Here is a 27,509-nt window from a genome sequence, read left to right as displayed (position 1 = left end):
GGAGCTTAAATTATTATTTTTATTATTAAATGTCATCTTGTTGTGTTGTTGGGTGCAAGAATCGATGAAAAATAAGTATGCTGTATCTGGAATTTTTATTTCTAGAAAATATTCATATCATTAAAATTGCACCGTAGTGTCACTCTTTACATTGTCGTCTTCTTGGCGCTGGCTAGGCAGAACTGCGGATCGTACCACACAAGTCTTTACATGACCATTCAGCACATAGTTATAGGCATCTAAATATATATGCCCTCAGTTTCTCTTTACCCTCGGTTTCTCTATCGGGTAGGTGTAGAAGTCAGGCCACTCAACCGGAGGTTAACGTTAATCCTGTCAGATCGTCCATTGACTGAGCGTGTACGGTCATCTGGTTCCGTCCGTTAAAATTAACTTTTGCAAATAACAATCGCGGTCCTGGACAGTGGTGACCTTGCACATTAAGACAAAATCTGATTTTCTCCAGTCATTGTTAAAAAAACAAGCTAACAAAACTTGCAAACTAGCGTTAGTGAAGCGGCCAGAGGGATCTTTCTGCCTCCAGCTAAGCCCCGCCCACACAAATACGTCACCATGTTTACCAACTGTAAAAGGGTCTATACTATCAGTAATTTAAAGTTAACTAACTAACATGATTTCTGTATCATGTCTTTTGCTGTAAAAAATTAAAATTTTCATTGTGTACTCAGGTTTGGAATGCCCATTTTTCACAAACCAAACAATTCCTAATATTTATATAAACGAATCCTGCTCTTTTTTTCTCTCATTGTTTGTGTAACATGGTTATGTCATGTTACATGTGTTAAAGGAGTAAAATGGTTTGAGAGTGCCATTTAAAGGTGTAGTAAGTGATTACTGTAAAACACTGTTGGAATTTGAAATCAGCAACCAGAAGTTGCTTTGTTTTTGTGCAATACGTGAGAAACATTGGTTTTGCTTTTTCACAGAACCAAAATATGCTGTTGTTGTAGTTGAATTAGCTAAATCATCCATACTTGCACGAGCTGTCTGATGAGACAGCTGTTAGTCGTTGCCTGTGTTGCATAGCGTGTTCGTTATTTTGAGGGCGGAGCAATGACGGGAGGGGTGTGTTTCTTTTGGGTAGGGGGTGTGTGTGTTTGGGTCTCGATTTCAAATATCAACAGTGTTCATTAGAATTCGCTTACTGTACCTTCAGTGTTGACTTAGTGGTTGCTAGGATGTTCCTAGATGGTTGCTGTAGTATTGTCAATGATTGCTATGGCATTAAGAGTTGCTAGGGTGTTCTGTGTGGTTGCTAGGGGGTTGATGAGGTGTTATGTGTTTTTGATGGGCAGATGCCAGAGTTGGGAAAATTTAAAACTAAAGAAAAATGAGAGTGACTCAATTAATTTTAGATCTACTTCCTTGCATTCAAATATGAATAATTGCTTTTGCTTATGCTGATTTGAATTCAGTTAAAATATAAAACTTTCATTTTCGTATGAGGTCATCATTTGAGGAATCAAAGTTTCCTTAATCTTTTTAGATAAAACAGCCTGATGAACTCTGAAAACATATAACTTTTCAGAAACATTCTCATTACCACATGCATTTTGGAAGCTTTTAGGTTGAATTGTTTAGTGAGTTTTCGGCAGTAACCCGAGGCATCTTAGATGCTTGCGAAAACATTCGAGATGAAGTTTCTAACCCCCAGCTGAGTTGAAGACGGCACTCATCGCCACGGGCAAGAGTTCAGAGGTGAACTGAGCTCAACCACCCACCTCATATGCTCATTGCTTTGGCCCCATATCAACTGTTTTGGAAATACTCCAGTTATGTAACAGACTCGAAAAAGCCAGAGCTTCTGTTCCTGGAGGCGATAAATATTTCATTATCACTGCCTGTCATTATTATGCATCAGAACGAATCTGTCAATTAAAGGCTTTGTTGAAGAATTTTGTCGAAAGGAAGCATGCCGTAAACCGGTATGGAGCCTGAATTAAAAATTAACTAGCTTTATATTGTTTGTTTGTTTACTCATTTAGTTTCTGCCTGACAATTAACAGCTTGTAGCAGACAGCTTTCCACCCCTCCTAAACATTGTCCCTCCCTCGTTCCTCTGTTCCTTCTTTTGTTTGCTTAGTGTGGTGGAGGAAAGAAATGTTTGTGGCTGCAAGCAAGCATATGTGTGTATGTGTTGTTGGGTGGGGTTACGCGTGTCTGTGTACATGGGTATTGTGGTGTTGATATAAGAATGCCCTCTCCTGCCAAGTTTTATATGGGTTGTTGCATCACCTAATGATCTTTGCAGGACTTTGGCAGATGCCCAATGTGTCTGCATTCATTATCATGGACACATACACCTGTCCTCCTGCTTTTTTTGCCTGTCCTTCTTGGGATGAAAGCTTCTTACTGTCTTTCCATTGATGTTGGTTCAGTAAAACCAAGCCCAAGGTGTCCAAGTGTGCGACCTTGACTGGGTTTTTCTTGGAATTTGTGCTTCTGTCTAGTCAACTGGCCTCAGGCTCTCCACACCGAGTCAGTACGCTTCAAATCATATGGCTACTCTGCTTTGCTCTCTCTCAGAACAACAGATCTTCAATTAGATAAGATCCTTTCAGAAACACCTAAGGATATTGCACAAATTGTCCCAGTAACTCCGTCTGGGGACCCCATCAGTATACCGTGACCTGCTATCAGCCTCAATCTCCTTGATGTTCTAACGGTGGCTAAAGGAAATCTAGTGGTGACTACAGATCATGATTGTGTCCATCATTGCTGTTGCACGCTGTGATAAGTGGATGAATTAAATGAATATAGAAATCATGGTAAGCTCAGAGGTGCTGTACTGTCCGACATGTTGTGGGTCACAGCCTATCAATCCCCTTGTGTCTTCAACACGTCGCTCCACATTCATATCCTTCTCCCACACTTTTGTTGTTCACCTGTGTGTGACGATGACATTTTTTCACCTGCTAAAAGTTTTGATTGGTTTTGCACTTTCTTGCACACTTTCTCAGTACAGAGTGGAAGATCTTCCTCTGAATCAGTGCTTCATTGTAAGGACTTTGTGGTTGGTCCCTTGGTCATGTGGTGTTAAATAAAAACCCTGGTTTACTGGGTTCTAGTTCCAGTCAATGTTTTTATTAGTCAGTTACTGACAGCATCCGCAGGCAGTACGGAATATGGCTCGAAACGGGAAACAAGGAAGAAGGAATGTGAATAAGACCTCTCTGATTGTTCCTGGCGAAAGTGAGTCAGACAGGAAGAGGAAGGGAGCAAAAAGGAAGTGGGCATTATATTAGTCTTGCTCAGGAAAAGTATGACGGACGGGGCAGGGCATTGGTGTGACCGTTCTCACAGGATGGAAAAATGGCTTACTGTTTCACATGCCGGTCTCCGAGGATGGCTGGCATGCTGCCATGCTAAGGTCAGGCAAGATAAGTCACCCTCTCTGGAGAGACTCTTAGTCAGAAACTCAAGTATGTTCTTGCAGTGACAGGCATTTCCGATTCTCCACCCAAAGTATTTGTCAACACCTGGAATAAAAAAGCAAGGATCAGCAATTTTACTTCCTACCCTCCCTGATTAATGCAGTTGAATGCATTGCTCATGCTCTAACATTGACCTGTTTTGTTTTGCCTAAAGTAGTTTCAAACGTCATGTACCTTTCAACCTCCATCCTCTACTGCACATCAAAATCCAGATTACATGGGTGAAGTTCTTGCTCTATTGCTGCCTTTACTAATGACTCACAAATTATCCATAGATTTTCTCCAGTCAGTGAGTCTCTTGTCTCTCCATTAACAAACTTGTTATAGTTCCTGGTTGGATCTTTTAGCCGTCTGCTGACTCACAGTGGTCTGGAAGAAGAAGCCTTTTCAGAACAAGCATTGAGAATTCCATTTGTAATTGAGTTAAGAATGCATTAAGTTCCATTCAACAGTGAATTACATCTAGAATTGAGGTAGCAAACATGATGTTTGTTGAATTAAAATGAATTCCTGTAACTGTACTTTTTAACAAAAAAATAATGAATGTTGGCTTGGCAAAGCCTTGTTTAAAAGAGATAGATAGATAGATAGATAGATAGATAGATAGATAGATAGATAGATAGATAGATAGATAGATAGATATATAGATAGATAGATAGATAGATAGATAGATAGATAGATAGATAGATAGATAGATAGATCTCTGTTTGAACTTGGCTTGATTGACAGGATTGGCACATCATAAATCATTACATATTTGTGAATGTTTCTGATCCCATTTAGTGTCAGATCTTTTCCTTCTTTCCCTATTTCCATCTCTTTCTGTATTTCTTTCTCTCCTTTCCTCATATTTCCTCAAATAGCTTTGGGTTCAGCCGCTCCCTCTTGCCCAGCTGAAACAGATGCTAATTTGAATCATCATTCACACACAGATTAGTCTTTGATCAAACTTAATGCCCAAGGAGCGTCTGTTGCATTTGAGAGGAGAAAAAAACACCCTTTCATCTGTTCCGAATCTACTCAGAGAGGGAAAGAGTCAGAGGCGCAGATGAGCGAAAGAAGCCATTTAGATGGCTGTAGCCATTCAGGTTTGAGACCATGACCAATGAGGATTGTCCAAAAATGGTGCCTTAACCGCTTACAAACAGCATGACCCTGAGACTCACACCTCAATGGTAGTCCCAGAGGATCTGTGTGTGTTGCATATGGTCTACTTAGTCAGTGGTATTCTTCTATTACTATTCTGTTCACATGTGGGACTGGGTCTAGTAACTCCCTGCTCTGAATTTCAATTCCGGCTCTTCTGATGTATGCCTGTGTATGGGCATGTGATGCTGTCCGAATGTATGTTTCATTAACATATGTTCATTCATTGAGGGCTATGGTGGGGTTATTCCCACATACATACATATATACATACATACATACCTATAAAGTGAAAACAAAACAAAAACACACACACACACGTATGTGTGTATGTGTGTGTGTGTGTGTGTGTGTGTATTTGTTTTACAATAACAATTGCAGAAAAAATAGCATTACAATGCCAGAAATCAATTTCAGTAATGCACTGAGTTTAATTTATCAACATAGAAGTCATGTTTAACGTGATAGTTTCATCCTTGAATCTATTATAATATATTGCTAGTCCCGAGATTCTTCACATTTGTGAATAAATAAGTAGATTCACATAGAATGCTTGTGGAATTGAGGAATTGCTAATAAAGGACGAGAGAGAGTAAATGAGATGGAAGCTAGCAACTCCTTTTTGGCACTTGATGGGCAATGTCTTTGAAATCAAGGGCATTAAATCAAAGTTTACCATTTTATCATCTCTCTCTCTCTTTACACTTTCTTGGTATCTGGCTTCCTCTCTTCCATTGCTCAGTGGCATGCCTATTCATGTTTCATATGGTGCATTTGTTATAAGGCCTGATCCCTCACACCTGCCCTGGTGTGCTAGATTCATGCCCCAGTGGAAAAAGTGCTTCGGTGTTCAGTATCGTGACACAAGATTTTTCATCCGTTGTTGTAGGTCAGTGTGACATTCACTCCTCTCCACAGCTCTTCTACAGCTCGATTTTCAGTTTCACATTCGTGAAGAATGGAGTATCAGTTCTGTGCTGCCTTCAGTGAGCACACCAAAAACGCAGAGAGGATTCTGACTTGATCTGTATTTTTTCTTAAAAATTCTTCAATTTGTCTTTTTGAGATTTAGTGGCCTATTTTTTTGATGCAGTCTATTATATTAATAATTAATTTGTCTTGAAACTCACAATTAAATGGATCTGGCTGGTAGTCTGTGCAAAAGGAACTGACCTCATCAAGGATCAAGGGTCATGTGATGCCAGAGCTCTCAAGGTGTTTGGCCCACAGGAAGCAGACCTGTTTTTTTCCACTTCACACTCTTTCCTCTGGGCGTTGAACTCAGCGCAGTGACTCAGCATTTCCGTTGGCTAGATAGCATGGTTGTCAGGGTTCAGGGTGAATAAGTTGGCACTTCCAAGTGCTCAAAATATTACTGACCTTTCACTTTCTCTCAGGTGGGAAGATGGACAGGCTGCTCCTTCATGCTCCTTGTGCTATTGGCTGCAGACCACCTATTACCTCGCCAGCTATGAAGCTGTCACATACTAGAATTTGATTTGGATATTCACTTGTAACTTGCAGAAATATTTTGAACGCCTCAGTAATGCATAACGGAACCAGCCCTATTTACCAGTTTTTTATTTTATTTAAATATATATATACATTTGATATATAAATCAAATTATTTTTAAAAAGTATTTTAATATAAGTAAAAGTCCAGTCCTAATAAAAACTGTTTTATTCTACATGGAGTGGGTCTCCTTGTGGAGGCTGCCATGTTTAGATCACATGGCCAGCCGAACAACATTATCGAAATGTGTTTTTTCAAACAAATATTTTCATTTAGATTTTTATGTTGTTGATTATAAAACTGCTTGCTAGGTGGTGTCTAGATTATTCTCAAGTTAAAAGAGTCCTTTACATCAGCAACCTGATAAAAGCTGTTTTATTCATGTAGCTGGTCGCCTAATGGGGGTCGCCATGTTTGGATCACATGATCAGCTGAACAACTATATCAGCTAGTGCATCGATAGATCATTTCCTACTTTTTCCTATTTACGTACATTTACATGTGAAAATGAGTAACAAATAGCTTAATACAGCATCAGTATTGATTATATAAATATGGACGGTCACGTTAATGACCTTAACGCCATGCAGTTTATAAATGATGAGTTTTTGAAGCTTAGTTTTTATTAAGGGTCTTGGTGGACTGAGAAGGTATCTTTGCGTATGCGTCCATTTTAAAATCCTGTTTTTCCACAATATGTGAAAACCCACCTGTGTGAAAATAACAATAGCCATTAAATGGAACAAGTAAGATCCATACATGACCTGATGTTCGCGCAGACACTGCATTTTTCTTCCAATCCGGTAGCTTTTGACCTACTTATGTCGCCATGTGGTACTTAACCAATTCACTAATTGCTTTCATTTATTCATACCCATGTGAAGTTTGGCGTCCCAGTCATCTGCCTGTCGTCTGAATGAATTCATTCGGAGCAGCAGCGTGTCTGTCTCTGCAGCCAACTTAAAACGATCACGTCAAACTGGGCTTCATGGTGTACTCTATGAAAAGGATGTCTGTCTGAAGGGCAAGAGGAAAAGGAGATATATTTAGATAGATAAAGCCTCACCAGACACTCTCAGTGCTTCTGTAAGGGGCCCGTAAGTCTTCAGTAGCTAATGCAGGCAGCTCCATTTCCTTATTGCCTCGATGCAGGCAGATATTAAGCTAAGTAACAAGCTGCCGACTTGATTCGCTCGGTTTGTATCACCCCTGATGAAATTATGGCCTTTGTTTTGAAAACTGTGGTTGTTGGAAGAGTACAAGAGGACGACTGAGAGAGAGAAATAGTATTTTGGAGAAGCTCAGGCCCTGTCTAATGTAATAGACTGAAGAAATGGTTCCTGTATGTGCTAAATGAGATTTTAAGGTGTCTGAGTGCTGGATGGTAACCGTAAAGGAGAGAAATAGAATCTGGGATGCATTTAACACTTATTCGGTGTGTATCAAGGTAAAGTGGATGAGATGGCGGAGGGAAAAGGTATCTGCCCACTCATTGCAAAGCCTCTCAATCTTTCTGCCTCAAAGTTACGTACTTATTGTAGCTCGCGGCGCAAGAGGGTTTTCACTTATGTTTGATTGCATTGGTGTTAACTCACTCTATGAGCTCTGGGAAAGATCGGCTCTTAAATCACAGCAGCTTCTTTTCTTAACAACACAGTAAGCAGGTGGAGAGGGCCTGGAAAAGACTAGAGTATTAAATCCATATAAGTGGATAAATAATTAAAACAAAAGCAACCGGACTCTTCTGATGTGACCCTGTATTACACTTGCTCTCTAAGCGGGGCTAATAATACCTTAGATCTGAACAATATATGAGCCCTGAATACGACGAATAGCTCAGCAATGTGTTTATGATGTATTTTATGCCTGTTTCACATATGTAATTGTCATGCTGAAACTTTTAATTTCATGTAAATGTGAACAAATAAGAACTGAATGGGCATAAGTTCAAACATCGCCTATTTTGAGGCTGCAATCTTTTAGCTTGATCACATTTATTTTTAATCTTGCACCCCTGAGTGCTGTGTTTAGCAATCTTAGGCACAGGAAAAGCTAGATTTAATGCATTTTGATAAGATCTTTCTCCCTCAGCCATCATTGTTATAAACACATTTATGGGCCAATCTCAAGAAAACATGGTCATATTTTTTCATCAATATTTTCAGATATTTTTTGTATATATATATATATATATATATATATATATATATATATATATATATATATATATATATATATACATATATATATACATATATATATATATATATACATACATATATACATATATATATATATATATATATATATATATATATATATATATATATATATATATATATATACATACAGTAACAAGATCTTTTTTTCCATTTGATTTTGGGTTAAAATATGGCCAGGACATGTTTTTAATTAGATTCACCCATCAAGACATGCATTGCATTGTTCACAACCTCGTTTTTTGTAATATAAGACCTTCCAATGACCCACTCAGTGGTTCGTAAATTGACGTGTGATTTAAAGTCCGTGTCTGACTTATTGAGCCGGGGTAAGAAGTGACTATCATGGGGTTCATTGGCATCTCCATGCCTGTGCTTCCTCTGTGATAAATCAACTGATATCCTCTGGATACCCCCGCCTCCCCCCCCAGGCCTCTGTTTATTAATAAATGCTGCTCAGTGACAGTATACAGTCAACAGAGAGGATGTCCTATACGCCTGGGGAGAGCGTGACGGATGATCCGGCCTGTACAGACTGCCGTGACACCGCATACAGTTGTCATTCACTCTGTAGACAGTAAAGCATTTCAATGTGGCTTCCCAACATGCCATGCCTGAGCACAGAAAGCAATACACAGTAACGGCCCCATAACACTATAATTAACAGACAGATTTATGACACCAAAGCAGTTATTTCAGCAGCATTTACATGATTTATTCAAGTCCTCGACAACAATGATAGTGTAAAATACATCAACTGCTGCAAATCTGTCCCTGTCTGTACTATAAACTTCTGTAGTTAATGGCCTCATGCATGTATTAGTGGTCAGGAAGTACATTGAGGTTTTTGCATAGACTGCAGGAGTAATATTTCTGAATGATGTTTTTAAGGCTATCTGCTGTCCTTATTGTTTGTGAAGCTACGTGGCAGTGAGTTATCACAAACAGGATTATAAAAGAATATATTTCAGCTCCGCTGTCACAGATTAACCTGGAACATTGTGGCCCCCTTTACTACCGGCCTTTATAGAATGCTCTGCTGAACAGCAGCTACATTAATTGGATTGGCATCTGATTGATTAGACAATAGTGAGTGAAGCAGAGAGGGTAGAAACACTGGTCTACATGCAGCCTACCTGTTATTGAAGTAACTGGAACCTCTTCTTGTTCCTGTGTCGAATATGTTTAGAGATGTTGATTCTTCGATTGCAAGGTTGTGATTTGAACAAAAGCTGATTTGAAACAAAGTCCCCTTAAGGCAAGTCATTTCACTCGGCGGACATCTTTCAAGCGCCTCGGGAAGCTATTTCAGTCATTCAAGTGCAGCTCATATCTCTCTGAATGGGGAAACATCAAATTCTCCAAAGCTGTTCACTAAGCTTACGATTACATTTTATGTAATGAAATCTGACAACAAATGTCTCATAATGTTTGTTTCTAAACACTCAGGTCATGACAGAAAAATGCATTTTTCAGGCTGGACCAGCCAATGCGCATGAACAGAATGAGTTTTTCTATTCCACTGCACTACTTTTCCATTATTTTTCGATGTAAACATGCACTAGACGGACGTGTTTTACCGTTGCGCTCACATCTTACGTCTTTTGCAGCATCTCACGCATGACACTGTGTTCTAAACTGTAGTTCAACTTTTTAAAGACGCTTTTCGAGACCTTGCGGTTTTTCCTCATTCCACTGCCCGCGTCTTGCGTTTTTCAAAGCAAAAACACATTCTGTGTGAACCAGCCCATAAGTGTGCGTCTCAGAACACTGACTGTTTCTATAGCAACTGGAGCTTTTAACGGCAGCTGCATTGATTCAATGTCCAATTGGCGATTGGCTCTTTTATTTAGAAGGCTGGACTTGCATTTTCTCCCATTCATAGTAATAAGAGTGCACAGTCTTTGTATATCTAAAGTCTTTAAATGCATCCCAATTCGCGTAGTAGTGCACTATTCTATGCCGTTTTATAGTATAAATAGTACGAAAAGAAAAAGTGCACATTAAACACTTTGTCACAGTTTCAATCATGCAGCGGAGCGGGAGAGGCTATCAACCTCAAATGTTGAATGACAACGTAACATCATAAAATTCATACACTGCATGGCTGAGTACATTGTGCATAAGCACATAGTGTGTCATGGGACACAACTTTTGTTTAAAACCAGGCTGGAGTGGACAAACAGTAAGGTTGGTACAGTTTACAATTGTTATTGTTATTATTATTTATTACATGCTAATTTCATGTCTCTTGTATCACTCCACAGTCTATTCTCCTATAATGAAATAAGAATTTCAACTTGCCCAGTTGTTATTGCAAAATAAATAATTTCAGTGTGATAAAAGACCACCCTATCTGGGTTTATTTTGTAGCACTATCTCTTAAATATTTGATCATTCTATTTTTTATTAGCCATTCCAGATATTGATATCACTGGCATCAGTTGACCGCTGCTTACCGGAAACCGTCTACACTAAACTAATGTTCACATTCACTAGAATTGCGCACACACACAAGAGTGTCATTTTCTGTTTATGGCGCCCCTGACGCTCAGCCGTCGCTGTGGGATGAGTGTGTTAAATCTCGGCAGCGCTAGCTGTGCCTCCCGCTGTGTGTGGAGTAGCCAGGTGGTAGCTCTGAGTGGCTGTGCATACACGCACTGTGTGATTGGCACACTGGATCCCATTGGCAAGCTCTTATTTGAAACAGTGGGAGCAGAATGGAGTGGATTATTCTGACAGGTGCCCTCTCATTTCCCTGAATATCTTATGTAATGCATCGGATTTGAGAGCCAAACATCACAGCGGCAGATTGAAGTAATATTATGCAGTTCAGTGGTATCCGTAACGCCGCTGTCTGTTTATGCCGTCTTTTTTCACAAACATTGTAAATCTTCCTCGCATCATCCTCTTTCTCTATCTCACTGACTTTCTTTTTTCAGTTCTCTGTGCCAGGCTGTGCAAATCTGCCCCAGATAATAGTCTGTGTGTTGGGTGCCAGCTTTTGGAGTTGTGACTGCTGTTGTAACGGGTTGTTGCCCAGCTGGAGTAATGAATAGCTGGGTCTTTGCTGCCTCTCCCTCTCTCTTGGGTGCCAGAGCCTCACACGGCCCCTTCTCCCTGCTAGCCAAAACTCGTACACACACACACACACACACACACACACACACACACACACACACACAAACACATTTATACACTGATCCAAAGCTGAGGAAGTCCTTTGGGAGAAATCCACTCCGTGGCATTACAGTCCGGATAATCCACATGAAGGTTAAAGTCGTGCTTTGAGTCTGTTCTGAGGATTTGATCAGATTCCATTGTGTTTTCTAAATAGGAGATAAATAAGGGTGCATTTGTGTTAAGCAGCCAGCTTCAGTGGCGTTTGAGAATGATTCGGGCTGATTATTAGATAGCGGTTCTGTTTCACCATTGGCTGTGGGCTGAGATGTGATTTATCTCATTGGCTAAATCAGTGTCTGACTTTTGGCAGTGTGAGGCTTTGGTTTAACACTGACCCCAGTCTGGGGTGTTAGGATGTGGGCCTGAGAGAGCTTAACACTCCCTTCTCACAGCTGGGAGCGCTGCTGTTTATGTAATCCAGCAGCCGGCAAATCTCTCATCCTCCTTTCTGCTTTAGGACACCTAATACTGCACTCACTCTACTCTTAACACCCGGGACTTGACCGTGGAACTTGAGAGAGAGATGAGAAAAGTCAAGTAACGGTTGGATAGAGAGATTCTGATCAGAGCGATCAAAAGAATTTCAGGGCAAATATATTAGAGATTATGTTGGACAGACCAGAAACCAATGTTTTGACATTTATTTGTTTACGTTTATGCATTTGGCAGTGACATTTATCCAAAGTGACTTGCATCGCATTGAAGGTGTACATTTTATCAGTTCATGCATGTGTATGACATGTTTTAGTCATATTTTAGTCATCTAAATTATTTTAGTTTTAGTCGACTAAATATCATAAGATCCAAATATTGATTTTCTCCCAACTGTTTACTTTCACTTAAGACATAACCAACTTATGGTTTGATGTATTTTTGTGTGTATTTGTCCTTTCAAGCACACTAAGATGCAAAAGACAACTCAGTTTAGTACTCGTACACCGTCAGAGAGGCGGCTTTCTGTGTGAGTGCTTCATATGTGTGTGCACAGTAAACCCTCCCGAATTGAGTTCTCTTCTCACGCTTTTAAAACTGGTTAGCACCATGCTGTTCTGTTTGAGCTACAAGAATACAGTAGCGTAGCTTTACAGTAGTTTATACAATACTAAAGCACAATGATGCTTTGTTCAATATAAATACAATGTAATGTACAATCAGCAATTTTTATTTTATTTTTTGACTTGTTGCATTCCTGGCTGATTAATGTGGGGCAAATTTCTTTTTTTCTTTTTTCTTTTTTCTTTTTTGTGGATCTGGTGTCGCATCTTGAATAAATTTTCAAAAACTCCCTTCAACCGTCATGCAAATAAACAACTTTTGATTGAAACAATTGAGCTGACAAAAGAAAATGCTGAACAGACAGCATCAGATTTCACCGCTCTTTCATGTGCAACTTCGTCGTAATGTTGACTTTCAAAACTTGCAGACTGGAAAGCATATTCTGGGCTTCCAGATTGATAAATGCGCGTTGCGTCAATCAAAGCGCTTAATTAAATTCAAAATCGCAGAGCCGAGGGAGGTAGATCTGAATCCTGTGGCCTCTGGTGACATTTTCCGTTTGTGTCTCGTGTCTTTCCGAAGGCTCCCCGTCTCCCACTGCCGCCCTTTACAATTCAGATTTATGGAAATAAGCACTAATAGTAACCTGTGCCAAGCTTGACAGACAGCTCTGATGAGAAGTACTTCCAGTTTGTTTGTGTGTGTGTATAAATCCGTAAGCAGATTGTCGGTCGTGGTAATAGGAGTGAGTCCGAGACACTGTTCGAGTGTGTAAAGCAGTGCGTGATTTTGAAAAGCTTATTTTTGTGCGCACGTCTGCGCGTGTTTGTTTGCCAAGGAGGTGGCGACTGTGGGAGGGTGAACAAAATGCATTAGAATAACATTAATAATATTATAATCTCCCCTCAGCGGAGTTGCGGGACTGTGTCAGGAGTGAAAGAGAGAGTTTATGTTCACAGAGTCTAAGTGTGGAGGATGCAGTGATGTCGCAGCAGGTTGCGGGTGAAAGGCAGAGATTAGATCCGCACCCCCTTGTTTGCATTCGGGGATAAGAACGCCTGCTGACGGCTGCTAATTCTGATGTCATGTTGACATGGCTTTTTCTTTGGGAAATCACAATGTGTGAGGGATTTAATAGACTTTGATATGCTTCAGTCAGACTGTATCACTCAGTGTCGTGGTGAGAGAGAGACCGAGATAATAGCGGGAAACTGGTCTTTAAAACGCTGCCTGAGGATCGAATGCATGCACATTGTGTAACTCACCGCACAGTACAAAAGTTCATTGCTAGAGCTGTAATAATTGGGACTGTGCCTTTTAGTGGTTTTGACATTTGCATTATGAATACACAGCGTACTAATGGGCATTCTGATGAAAATCCTCTCTTAAAATAGTTTTTTTTTGTTTTTTATAAGTAATGACCAGTTAGACTAAGACAAGCTTCCTCTACTTTTTGAGCTGATAGTAATAAGTAGGTGTCGGATTGGCCAGATAAACTTGACATCATCAGTTTAAGACCTTAGCTCCTAAAGTCATTATACAGCATTCACTATCTGTTTTACCTTCTTAATATGAATTTTTTTCTATTTAGACAGGAATGAAAAAAAAAAATGAAAAAAAAGAAAATTTCCCACTTTTAGTCTCTGATACATTCATATTTACATTTTATTCTTTAAGCAGATGGTTTTTAAATATATATATATATAAAAATTATTTATACATTTATTAATTTGACAGGCAGTTGAAGGGGAAGGGTTGAAAAATAAGAGGTCTTGGTGACATCAGCTGAAAAGGAAAGTCGTTTCAGAGGCGGAGTATTTTATTACATTTGGAGGAAACATTAAGAAAACAAATTTTTTCTTCTTCGTAATAACGTGCACCAAAAAAATCATTAACAATAAGAATGGTAATGTATATTAAGAAGATAAATGGGATCCATTTTGATTTCATGTTAAGGAAAAGTAAATAGCAAATACATAATTTTGCACACTCAAAGTCGTTTTTTCCAGCTCCCCCACCCAATAGTTCCCTGAAAGAAGAGTTCAGTAGTTCCTGAGTAGGCAAAATAAGACCAACAGGAAGCCATGTGGTCAGTGAGAGTGTAATCCGTCCCTACTTCACACTGTGTCATTTCCCTATGGGCAATGGATGCGCTCGGCAGTGGGAGCTGGCACGGAGAGAGAAGCAGCCATTACTGGCGCAGCCGGAGCTCCCGCAGAGACAAAAGAAATTATAAATATCACTACACTGCCACGACACCCTGCTCTCACAAAGCCTCTCATTATCACCACCAGAGAATGTCAGGGAAGAAATAAAGACTAATGGACTAACCTCTCCTACTAATCGTTTTTTAGACGCACTCTCACAAAGTGCTGCTTCCCTCAAGGAAAATTAGACTTTCTATTTTTAACCTGCTAAAAAAAATGGCAACAGAGATAAGACTCTTCGCTGCCAAGCGATCGGCCTTTCAAAGGCAACAACTTCTCAAACTTTGTTTTCTTCTTCCTTGCTGCTTGATTATTGTCTGCTTAAATAACTTTCTTTTCTGTGACGGTATAAATATTGGTATTTATTTAACCATTTAGATTACATGCTCAAAGATTAGTTGTTATTAGGAATGACGGATTAATCCCAGGCATGAAATTCCAAAGTGTCATTTTTTTTTCCCATTCCACAATAATTAATAGGATTTTCCGCCATAACGGGATTGTGGTTTAGGTTCTTTATCTGAAGCCGTACAATAGCTGTAAATATGAATTTAAAAGATCAAACAACTTTGGTTCTATTGTTAAGTAGCTTATAAAAGGAGGAAAAATATGTAATGGTACACGGGGTGGGGGGGGGGGGATGTGGTGTGCTCCCTCTGCTCTCATATCCATAGCTTCAGCCCTTGAGCCAGGCTCTCTATCAGCCCTTGGAGTTTAAAATTACCCCTCTGTCCATTGAAACGGTTCGCCTGTGCTTTGAATTGTGGAGTCTGTGATGAATCACAACATAGCATTACTCTTTCAACCCTAAACCAATTCTAATGTCCTTATGCCAACGCTAATATAAAGTATGGCTTATAATTCTAGAGATTTGGTAGCTACCGCAATTTCACTGCCAGGAATCTGATCATTACGTTAGCAACTTATTCTATAGATGAGCGAACCGAAGTTAGTCACAAGGCCGCTATGGGTTTATGCAGCACTAACATGTGGTTTGTTTTGCCTCACTGTTCATTAAGGAAAACAACAGTTTTCCTGTACAATAATCACAGCCTCAGCACTCACTGGAATGCAGTGGTTTTCCTGTTCGTTCAGTCTGCACACTCACATTTAGCCCCACAATGAAATCCAAGGCCATGCATTCGGATATAACAAGCTAGAACATTTCCATGCCCCCATTTTTGGAGCTTTATTCAGTCAGATACCACACTGTAAAAGATACCAATGTGGCCTGAAAAAATCTGCTCTGTGCTTGTGCACATTTCAACCGAGGAATCTTTTAGAAGCATAGGCTTGAATTTGCCATGGTTCACAAGAGATTAGTAGTGCTAAATTTGGATCCCATCTGAACAGCATTGTATCCCGGAGGTCAGTTTAATGTAAATGTGATGAGCGGATTATAACCCAGGGATGGATTTCCACATGATAAAATGACACTCAGTGGAGCCATGTGCTGATGCTCAGTCAGATGGAACTGAAATAACAGTCAGGGGCTCAGTGGTACTAGTGATGGTGTCTTCGTTATAAAGCAAGTGCTTTCAATCCAAAGTATATATATATACACACACACAATTTTTATTATTACTTTTTTTATTTTAACTATTAAATTATTCAAATGATATTCCCAGAGCGCACCAACTGTCTTTTTATGTGACTTACTGACGCAGGTGCAACTCCACCACAAATCAAACCAGAGACAGAGGCAGGACATTTGAATAAAAGCATAGTCTCTTGTGGTTGTGAGGTCATAATGGATATGTTAATGAGGTAACTGTTACCTTTCCATTTGTGCACTGTATGGTTGTGAATCACTGTCATGGTGAAATAAAGCTCTTGCCAAAATGCCTGTGCTGTTGTCTCCACAATACAGATGCCTGTTCTGACAAACCTACCTAAATCGCGCCATTATCTCTATAGGCTCTGGTGTGACGAACCAATGATTCACAGGTGCAAACATTGACATGGTAATCTCTTCCGAGAGCCAAGTGTAAAAGACTGACTTCAAACAATAAAAGGAAGCTAAGAGGCGAATCAGTCTCATCTATTCAATTCTTTGGCCAGGCTGCATAATAAGCAGAGTCCTGTCAAGCGTCGCAGAAAAGAGGGGGAAAAACACAAAGCATAATAAACAAAGCCCCTATTGCTTCTGTTCCTGACAGCACTGCTGCTAAACTTTGAACAGTCATTATTTACACCATTCGGTCCCCTCTTCAGTGCAGCTGTCGCTACGACATAAAAAGAGAGAAGCCACTCGTTCTGAGCCAGCAGGGAACTGGGGAAAAAATGGTTAGGGAAAAGGAAGAAAAGAGAGGAGTGGTGGTAGTTACTCGAGCAAAATCATACAAGATAAATTCAGTGATGGTTTGCGGTTGGAGAGAAGAGATGATTGCACTCCTGAAGGTGAGGCCTAAAAGCCAGAAGGCTGCAGAAAATTGCTTGTTCAGCAGATGCCACCTCCAGGGGAACGTGCTTTGCACCTCCAGCATGTGCGAAGTCCCACAAAAGAGCAGCGTGAAGGACAAAACCAACCCTAGGACTGGGTTTTACAACTCCCTTTATAGCCATGCTAATATACTGCACCTCAGAACTGAGCTCACGCATGTTTATGATAAAGAGGACAGCTAAACTAGGATATTAGCACTTTGATATACAGTATGTTAGCAAAGTCCTGTTTATAATGCTGCACAGGTAATTTACCTTTGATCACTTTGTCCCTTTAGCCTCTACATGCAATTCACAAAGCGATTAACAATAGCTTCTATTTCTTGACATGTTCTTGCACACTAGCAAAGCTTTGTTCACTTAAACAACAATGTCTGAGCTAATTACAATTGTCGGACTGCTTTGCTTAATCATATGTGATTCTCTGATGTGCAAGCATTGTCTACACTTGTTAGCCCTCTCGTACCACCTACTGTAGCACTGATAATGTATGCAAATCAAACAAGGGGGAAAAAATATGAGTAGAAATATGTTGAATGTGTTCGGACATTGTAGATTGTATATCTCTAATGGCTGCCTTATTCGTTTAGGGATGATTGCTCTGGTGCCAATGATTAATCCCTCCAGGACTTAATGGTGTCAAAGGGATACAAAAAAGGAAAGAGAGAAAAACACGAACAGAATTGGAAAGCATAATTAATGGATTCAGATCCTGTTAAACATCCCCCTCACAGAGCAGATAGTAAAAACAGGGTGCATGGAACCGGCACCCAATTTGTTCACACTTTGTTGTAGTAATAAGATCCAGGCCTCCCTCATGCAGTGGATTGGATAATTAACTCCCTGGGATAAATTCAGAAGAAAGAGGGCCCCCCTTTTGATTTATCGTATGGGGGAGATGTCGCTCTACCGGTCTTTGCAAACTGCTATTACATAAATTGCCTTTTCCACAATGTACTTTTCTCACTGTGAGAGTGACAAAATAAGTTTGGAAGGGTAGATAATAAGGAAGAAGCATGCGTCAAGAAATGAGAGTGTAATGTTAATATTTGTCATAAAGGAAAGCTTTTAAGCATACTTTTCCTGACATAAATACATTACTCAAAAAATATGAGGGAAAAAAATGAAATGGCTCCAAAACTAAAAGAGTAATAATTTTAAAACCATTTGTCAGACCTATTCAGACATGCTTTTGCTTAGATTCTTTCTTTTTTTGATCTTGTAATTGACAAAACAGGCACTACTCTAGAGACCTTTGACTGAGTTCCATTCTTAGAAATTGCTGTCTCAGAGAAATGGCAAGCAGCGCAATTCATGTCATGCTAATTTCCGTTGCTTCGATGTGCTTCACCTTCCTGCATTCTGTAATCCTGCCCGACAACTCCTTTGGAATGTGAAGATAAACCTTTCCTGCCATTGTCTATTAGAGAAGCTGCCCCCTCCTCTTGGGTTAGTAGACAGTCCTCCAATGGAGGCAGAGGGCCTTGGTTCGTTTTAATGGGGTGCAATTTCCATTGTCTGTTAGCTTTTGGATTATATGTGAGCCTAGATGTTTTGATGCTGATTTATGTCCTCATCACTCTCGCTTTCTCTCTTTCAGAAAAATGTGAAGACCCTGGTAAAGCACCGGACCACAAAGTTATCCTTCAGACTACGAGGACGAAGATTGAGCCTTCTGATACTTCTTTAAACTCTTCATTTTCTAACCTGACGGGTCCCTCGGACCATGGAGGGACAGCAGGATTCACAGAGGACTTTGAAACAAAGCCCTAGACAGGGTTCCACATTGTCCTTTACGTGCTGGTTGTTAGTCTTAATATTGCCTGTAGTGTGCTGTGAACAGTCCTTTACAACATTTCACCCTGAGCGACGAGAATGGGCCTTCAACCACCTGACAGTTCACAAGACGACAGGAGCAATCTACATCGGTGCTGTCAACCGAGTCTACAAGTTATCGGGCAACTTAACACTCCTAGTATCCCACGACACTGGTCCGGAAGATGACAACAAGGCCTGCTACCCTCCACTAATTGTTCAGCCTTGCAATGAACCACTGGTTTCTACCAACAACATCAACAAACTCTTGCTCATTGACTACTCTCAAAATCGACTACTTGCCTGCGGAAGCCTCTACCAAGGTGTCTGCAAACTGCTACGGTTGGACGACCTCTTCATCTTGGTGGAGCCCTCTCACAAAAAGGAGCACTACCTTTCCAGTGTCAACCAGACTGGCACCATGTATGGAGTCATTGTGCCTTCGCAGGGCAAGGATGGGACCCTCTTCATTGGTACCGCTGTGGATGGGAAACAAGATTACTTTCCGACCATCTCCAGCCGGAAACTTCCTCGTGATCCGGAGTCTTCGGCAATGCTGGACTACGAGCTACACACTGACTTTGTTTCATCACTCATCAAGATTCCCTCCGACACACTGGCTTTGGTGTCTCATTTCGACATTTACTACATCTATGGCTTTGCCAGTGGGAATTTTGTCTACTTTCTGACTGTGCAACCAGAAACACCTGAGAACAGCATGTCTTCCAGCGGGCCCTCAAACGACCTGTTTTACACCTCTCGAATCGTCCGACTCTGCAAAGATGACCACAAATTCCACTCCTATGTGTCGTTGCCTATCGGTTGTGTCCGAAACAGGGTTGAGTACCGTCTTCTGCAGGCGGCCTACCTGGGCAAGCCTGGGCGAGTGCTTGCAGTGTCCCTTAACATTAGCGCTCAGGATGATGTGCTCTTTGCTGTATTTTCCAAAGGTCAAAAACAGTACCACCATCCACCTGATGACTCGGCCCTCTGCGTCTTCAGCATCCGGGACATCAATGCACGGATCAAGGAGCGTATGCAATCCTGCTATCAGGGAGAGGGAAACTTAGAGCTCAACTGGCTTTTGGGAAAGGATGTACCTTGTACCAAAGCGGTAAGATTTGTTTTATGTATTACTAGCCGTAGCAACTAGCTTGTTAATTAGCTTGCTAAACCAGCTTTTGTACATGAATCATTACTTTAGATGTAGTATCTGAAACCTTAATCATGGAAGTTCTTTCCAAATTGTACTACTTTAATTGATCTCGTTGTATGCATGGTTTATTTAAGAGCTTTATTTAGAGCTCTCTGCCTTTGAATGCTGTTCTCTTAGCGCAATATACATTTTTGCCCTCTCAGATATGGATAGTTCCCATGCCTGCTTCTGCTTACTAGAAACCACAGTAGATCAAAACAGTCAGATGGGGAATTGTTACTAAGTTTATGTTTTCTTTGGAATGAGAATAGGATCTGCATCATAATGTTTACGTAGCTGGTTGTTGTTCTAACATATCCATATTTCATTCTTAAGAGTGTAATAGTATACTATCCAAGCAATCCTGTTGACCCCTGCAACCTACAGGATTGAATGACTGGCATGGTCAGGGTTGGTCTAAGCGTGAATGTACACCCCAACAAATCCCATGAAAGGAATTCTAGACTAATCCTTTCAACTGTTTTGGTAATTGTAAATTTTCTAAATATTCTTCATCCATGTGTAATTATGTCTAATTGTTTAGCGTTGGTAGTCTAAATGGCTACATTAAAGTTTGATACACATAGGAGTCATGTCAATGTGATAATATTCTCCAAATTGAAGCAAATTAAATATGTATAGGTCACTGTGGTTAACTATAGTGATTAGGGTGATTAGTTATGCAACTAGTTTAAAACTGCATTTTTTTGTAATTTTGGTATTTTTGTACCACTTTTTGATAACATTGAATCAGTTAACATTGGTTAATGCATTAGGTGTCATGAACTAACAACGAATGTATTGTTGCATGCACCTTTATTATTCAAGGTAATCATCTTTTGTTTTCTTTGTTCTTTACTAGTCTTGCTCCCAAAAGACCACAGTCCTTAGAGTTTCTACTGTTTGACCTCTGATGTAAACAAATTGAATTAGAAGCACTATTAATTCTCTGTGCATATGCATATTTACAAGTGACCACATTGACAAGTGGTGCGTTGATGTTTGCATAAATATATAAATGAATATGTGTATGTTTTTTATTGCTCTCACTGGTTCTTTAGCATATGTGTGCATGAAGTTTAAGTAGAGTCTTAATGACAAACCACTGACACGTGGTTTCCTCCAGGGTATCCTTTATTAGCTTCAGTAAATTCACCATTAGCATGATGTCAGAGGTGATTGTCACTCAGAGGAAAACATTATTGAGTGTCTGAGCAGGGTGGTCTTCATAGTACCCGACTCCACTCTGGTCCCATTAAGGACCCTAGAGGATCCCCCATCTGACCCCAGGGGGTCCGTCAATGGCTTATGATGTCAGCCTGCCCTCCTCCATGTTTTTCTAGGCCTCATTTAAAAAATTGCAATAGAAACCTCCTGCGTCTTCTCTCCTGATCCTAGAGGAATGTGTCAGGATTGACTGAGGAGGAGGACTTGGATATAAAAACATGAGGATAATATGTACTCTAAAACTCAATACTGTTCAATAAATCTATGGTATTATGCAGGTTGATCTTTAACAATTTGAATAGTGAAGCCTTTGAACCCATACTAATCAAATGCCAAAACTAACCACCCTCTTGCTGCCACCAAGCTTTTTTTACTCCCTTTTCAAGACCAGTAGGAGTATGAAAATATTTTTACAGTGAAATAATACTCCTTAGATTTTTTCGTTTGCTATCCAAGCTCATTTTACCTAAACATACAGCTAGAACTCCCCTACTGTTATGTTTTTATTTAATTTCCTTTCAGTTATTTCAGGCTATTTTTGATCACTGGAAACATGGCCTCTGTGCAGCCTTTCGGGTTGGTTTCTTCAGCTCCAGTGTCTCTGCTGAATCACAGAGAAAGTGAAACCAAGAAATAGAGGGTGAGAGGAGGAAGAAGAGAAGTCATAAGCCAAGAAGACCGAATGAAAGATTTATCACAGAGCCCAGCTTGCAACTGTCTTCCTGCCTGGCCAACCTGCTCGCTGCTTCACATCCAGCCCTTTGATGCTATTCACTCATTCAGCCGGTGTTACGTTTCATCAAGCTGCCTGATCAAGCCTATCGCTGTGCCAGTTTGAGCAGTGATCTAAGGACACTCTATTGATCAGGTGGCTTCCAAAGGAACGACCCTTGTCCTGATTTGTGTATGGAACAATAACCCCCTACCCGAAACAGTAGTCATGGGAAAGGGGTTCCAGTGATGAGCATGAAGGTTGGCGTGTGAATATCATGCATTTTAGATGGTTTCATATCAGAGAGCACAAGGGAGGCAAAACTTGACACTGAATGTTCAAAAGCTCACACTCTGTCAGTAGAGGTGCTTGGAAATCATGGAAATCTATGTGCATTTTATTTATTCTTTATTTTTTTTTATTTTTTTTTTTTAGGTAAGTTGAGCTTGAATAACAAACAAAAATGTATGAGGAGTACTATTTCATTGTAAAAATATTTTCCTACTTCTGAAATGGGGGTAAAAAAGTTTGGTGGCATCAAAAGGGTGGCGAGTTTGCTGTGCCATTTAATATGTGTGGGCTCATAGACTTTGAAGTGCTAGTCCTGGTACTGTCCACTCCAGATTTATATAATTTATCATCCAATAAAAATGAATATCATATTGACTGATTGTTAAATTTTATGAATTTAGAAACATACATTTTGCTACTGGGTTGCTACATTTTTTAATAATTACATTAATTTGAGCTAAAGTAGCAATTTATGTTACCATTTCGATGCCAGATTTTGATGTTATTGAAATGTTCGATTGCCAAACAGTTTTGGAAATGTGGTTTTTCCCTTTGAAGTATATAAGATGTAGAATTAATCCTTTGCTGTACATTAGCATAGGACTTGCAAGACTAGAACATAGCTGCCCGAGGGCCATTACCAAGATGAACACAGAGTGGACTGACTTTCTTTAAAAAAGGACTTGGCATACAAATTTAAATCTTGTAGTCAAATGCCAACTGTTTTTTGAAGAACAGATCTAGGCATCTATTTTTAGATTCGAAAATAAAAGAAAACACGATGAAGAAGGGCTGGAACAATATCTGCAGAGTACGAGGCATTTACATCCCTGCTTTATTGCCGTCCCCCAGCTTGTGAAGGGCTGGGAGGCAGTAAAGATTTTATAGCGTGAGCCTGTAGTCGACCAGGCTGATATTAAAGGGCTGTGGAGTGTTGGGGACGAGCACTGCTGCGTTCAGCATCATGACCGAGCACACAGTATCCATCCCTCTTACTCTACATGGCACTTTGAGGCCAGTGTCAGTCACAAACTCCGATGACCTGAATCGAAACGCCGCCGAGTGTTGTAACTCGCCGCCCCAACCCAAATGGGGATTGATAGTGGCCCACGCTGCATGTGACATGAAAAATGGGCCATAGACCCTCCCATTAGATTGTAAATGTTTACAAGCTTCAATCTCTTTAGTTTAAGTTGGTGTGTATGCGTGTGTCTGAGAGAGAGGAGAAGGTGCAAGGGGAGAGCAATAGAGACAGAAGGAAGGACAAATATTGGTGTTTCTTTTGGCCCCATTAGGACCTGTGGACACACCTTTGATTTCAAATGAGCTATTGTGTTAAGCAGCATTCTGTATTGGAAAAGACATTGGAGGAATTTACTTTTTTTTGGAATAGAATGGCATATTTTTGGTTTTTCCTTGCTAAGACTAATAGCTAGCATTTTACACACACACACACACACACACACACACACACACACACACACACATACACAGACAGTGAACAGGATCATTGTTGATCCTGGAACAACATTCCGATCAACTAATCTGATTTGAGGGACAAGTTTACAGTGTATGTCTTTCAACCAGGGTTAAGCACCCTACACACCGGGACGAATATCGGCGCGCGTTATTCGCCAGCGTTTTTCAACGCGTTTTTTGTGTTCACACCCAAGCGATTTTCGCTGACGATGAGCCGAGTGAACATGCAAATTCATTCCCTGACATTAGATGGCGCTTAATGTAAAACAGAAATACCCCCGTACACAAGGTGCAATACCACTCCATAACAGTTCTCTTTTATCAAGATTTTTGTAGTCGCTGTCGCGTTTGTCATATAGTTCTTTATGTTCCGACACCAACAAGCTCTACATTCATCTTGCCTTGCATCTTCCTCGTCTTATTTCTTCCCGGCAGTGTAGACCATAGACAGTATAACAGTGTAAAGACGCTACTTGGCGTATATCTTCTTCTCCGTTTCGTATGTGTGCTCGGCAAGACCGTTTTGTGTTTGAGCGCCCCCAAGTTGTGTTTTACTGTAACTTCACAAGCTCCAGACACGTGAGCAAAAGCGCCAATCTCATTGGTCGGACAGTTCGGCGCGTCAAATAAAAAAAACGAACCCGAGGCGTTTTTTAAAAAATGACGCTTTTACGCGTGGCGTTTTTCGCGTCGGTGTGCACACTCACATTAGCGCCCTTTGTTTAGTCACGAGGCGTTAAACGTCGGCGAATATCGCGCGCGAAATTCATCCTGGTGTGAACAGGCCTTTAGGCTCTTCTACATCATGGTTGTAAAAAAATAAAATAAATAATAATAATAATAATTAAAGCTGCAAGCAGCATTTATCGGGGTTCAAGCAGTTAACGCCTTTAAGCACACAAGCATCAAAAGACATTACGTTTTATTTAGCAAGCATTTAACAACTGCCATCATAGATGAAAAAGTCAATTTACAGCCAATACTGGCAGTTTACCATAGGAAATATATGGTTTTAAAGCGTTTTTACAGTTATAGCACCTTTTCGTCTGAGTCTTCTTATAGTCTTGCCAGATCTCCACCACTTTTATTAGTAGTACTCAAAGTGTGCCTATATATATATATGTGTCAATTTTGTTGTAAATATGTAATTTTGATAAGGAGTTTAGACAATTATATTCAGTGGCGTAACGAGCCAACACCGGACCCTTAAGTAGGATTATCAAGGCGGGCCCCTTGATGACGCAATTGATGATATTGATGATGCAATGTCCGCGAGTAGGCTACCATGAATAGGGCAGGATATGATCATACACAGCATATAAGAGATGAGATGACTAACAAAATCAGGAGGAGCCTACACTCACCAAAAAACAAACAAAAAAAAACACTGGTGACACTGGTGACAGCGCGCCATAACACATTGTTAGGCCTAGGTCCAAATACATAAAAAAGATGCTCTCTTACATTATAGCGGGATTTTCCGGGCTTTCCTATGTGCAACTGCAAAGTTGTCGATTAGATCAGGATTGTGTGCACGGGCATTCTCAATTGACCCTTCGCAGGGAGATTAATTGACAGGCGATCTGACTAATCATAATCCGCCATTTTGTCCAACAAAGCAGTCAGGAGAGTTAGTAGATTAACATTGGAGGATTTAAATTTGAAAAACAAAGTGTGCTGACGTCTTAGCACTTTAAAACAACATTCCTTTTATGTTCATTCATGTTTATTTTAATGCTATAAATTAACTAGAAGGAAGAGATGATCGGTTCACGAGCAGCTTTATCTGAGCCTCGAGTCTACAGCGATTTGTCAGACACATTAAAGAGTCACAAAACGGTATTTATTGTTTAAATGTCTCTAAAAAATGACCACGTTTGAAAGGTGAGACTTGTGACGCTTTTCCATTACCAGTACTAGCTCAACTCAACTCGACTCGGCTCGCTTTTCGCTCCGTTTTCCATTGCAGATAGTACCTCCACAATAGTACCTGGTTGTCATAGCGACGCCGCAGGAAACTGCCGTGACTTAATCTTCTACGCGAGATACATCCGCTGCCACACACACAGGACAATGGAGGAAATCGAGTGTATGCTGGTTTTGGATGTTTTTGTTTTTGCTGTTTTTTATTCAGGATACTCCGTCTGGCACGTGCAATGATGACGCAGTGAATAGTGAAGATTCTCTCTGACCAATCAGCAGTCTGCCGTGTTTTCACGTCACATTTTAGTATCGCCTCAACTCGCTTAGAACCTCGCCGGAGGTGGTACGAAAAAAAGTACCTGGAAGCAGGTACAGGTACAACTTTTACACAGTGGAAAACCAAACAAAGCCGAGTCGAGCCGAGCCGAGCCGAGCTGGTACTGTGTAGTGGAAAAGCGCCATTTGTTTCATATCAAAAGTACTTGTCTGTCAGCGTGCAGTCTCCTCTCTTATCCGCAATGTATTTTTCACTGCGTGAGAACTTGGTGTGGTGTGAGAGTGGCGTCGCTTGTCAGACATAGCAACAGTAACTAAAGTGGGCGGGTCTTTGCGAATGGTCATTGACAGTATGGACGGGGATTCGCCAGTCCCAATTCAAAACAAATTTCATCACAATCCATCATTGTTCGTTTCAAACATGTGAGAGCATCAAAATGATCCATGGGTGAAATTGATTGGATTTAATTCATTGTTTTGTCAGTTCCTATCATCATTTTAACATTTTGGCATTATTGTTTAGCTATTTACATATGTTTTCAAATTTCCTTTGTTTTTTTGTTGTTGTCTCGATCGGACTAACGGCTATGAAGATAAACACAATTTTTTAAAGCTCTAAATTACACTTACAAAAACCATAAGGCGAAACCTGGCATGTTTGGTATTGTTGGACTTTAGCAAGGATTCAGGAGTCTTAAGAGGTCACTCTTTTGAAAAAACACTGGCTTGAAACTTCTAAGGCTCCTTCAAGGCATTGTGCCAATGATGTATACTGAGTTTTTTTAGATACACCAATGTTCTCATAGACTATCATGGCACCCTGGACAAAGACACTGCGTGCCAATTTTCAGTAGACTAACAGTTGGGTGCACTTATAGCTATTTTCATGATTTTTTTCTCTGTTATACCACCACCAAGTGGCCAGTTGTCACGATTTTTTTCATGTCAACTCAGATTGAGCTTATGAACATGTGTCCCAAGTTTTTCTATTTTCATAATTTTCTAGTCGACTATAGTTATTCATTTAAGCCATTAGTGGAAAAATCGCCCCTTTATATTAATTGAATTACTTAAATAGGCTATATAGCCTACAGGATAATGAGCGTTTACGTAATACAGCCGTACTCAAGCGCACGACCGCAGGCATAAAGCTTGCAACAAAGAACCGGTAAAAGTAATTTGGGGTCAGTAAGATTTTTTAAGAAAGTGACAGTATAGACATTTATAACGTTAGAAAAGCTTTCTATTTCAGAAAACTCTGAAACTTTCTATTCATCACAGTTTTCTACATCGATAAAAATATTTATTGAGCAGTAAATCAGCGTATTATTCACTCAGGTAGGTTGCACGTTTTCTTGCGTGGGTGGATGTTGGAATCAATAATCACGTTGTTTGCATTCGCCTAAACTGATTTGCCAAAATCAAAATGC

The 27,509-nt window shown here is 40.2% G+C and overlaps 1 protein-coding gene across 1 annotated transcript in view; it reads left to right on the top strand.

Moving 5' to 3' along the window:
- Positions 1-18,783: 18,783 nt before the first annotated feature.
- The window catches only part of plxna2 (plexin A2), a 175,135-nt gene continuing 166,409 nt past the window's right edge, over positions 18,784-27,509 (top strand). The window contains exon 1 of the mRNA XM_079849341.1: positions 18,784-20,090. Within this exon, the coding sequence (XP_079705467.1) occupies positions 18,888-20,090 (1,203 nt within the window). The 5' untranslated portion in view covers positions 18,784-18,887. The remainder of the gene's footprint in view (positions 20,091-27,509) is intronic.

The sequence above is a fragment of the Squalius cephalus genome, assembly GCF_949319135.1.
Source record: "Squalius cephalus genome assembly, chromosome: 18".
Lineage (NCBI taxonomy): Eukaryota > Metazoa > Chordata > Actinopteri > Cypriniformes > Leuciscidae > Squalius > Squalius cephalus.
Note: the sequence above shows the minus strand (reverse complement) of the source record. Positions and strands in the feature narration are given on the sequence as shown.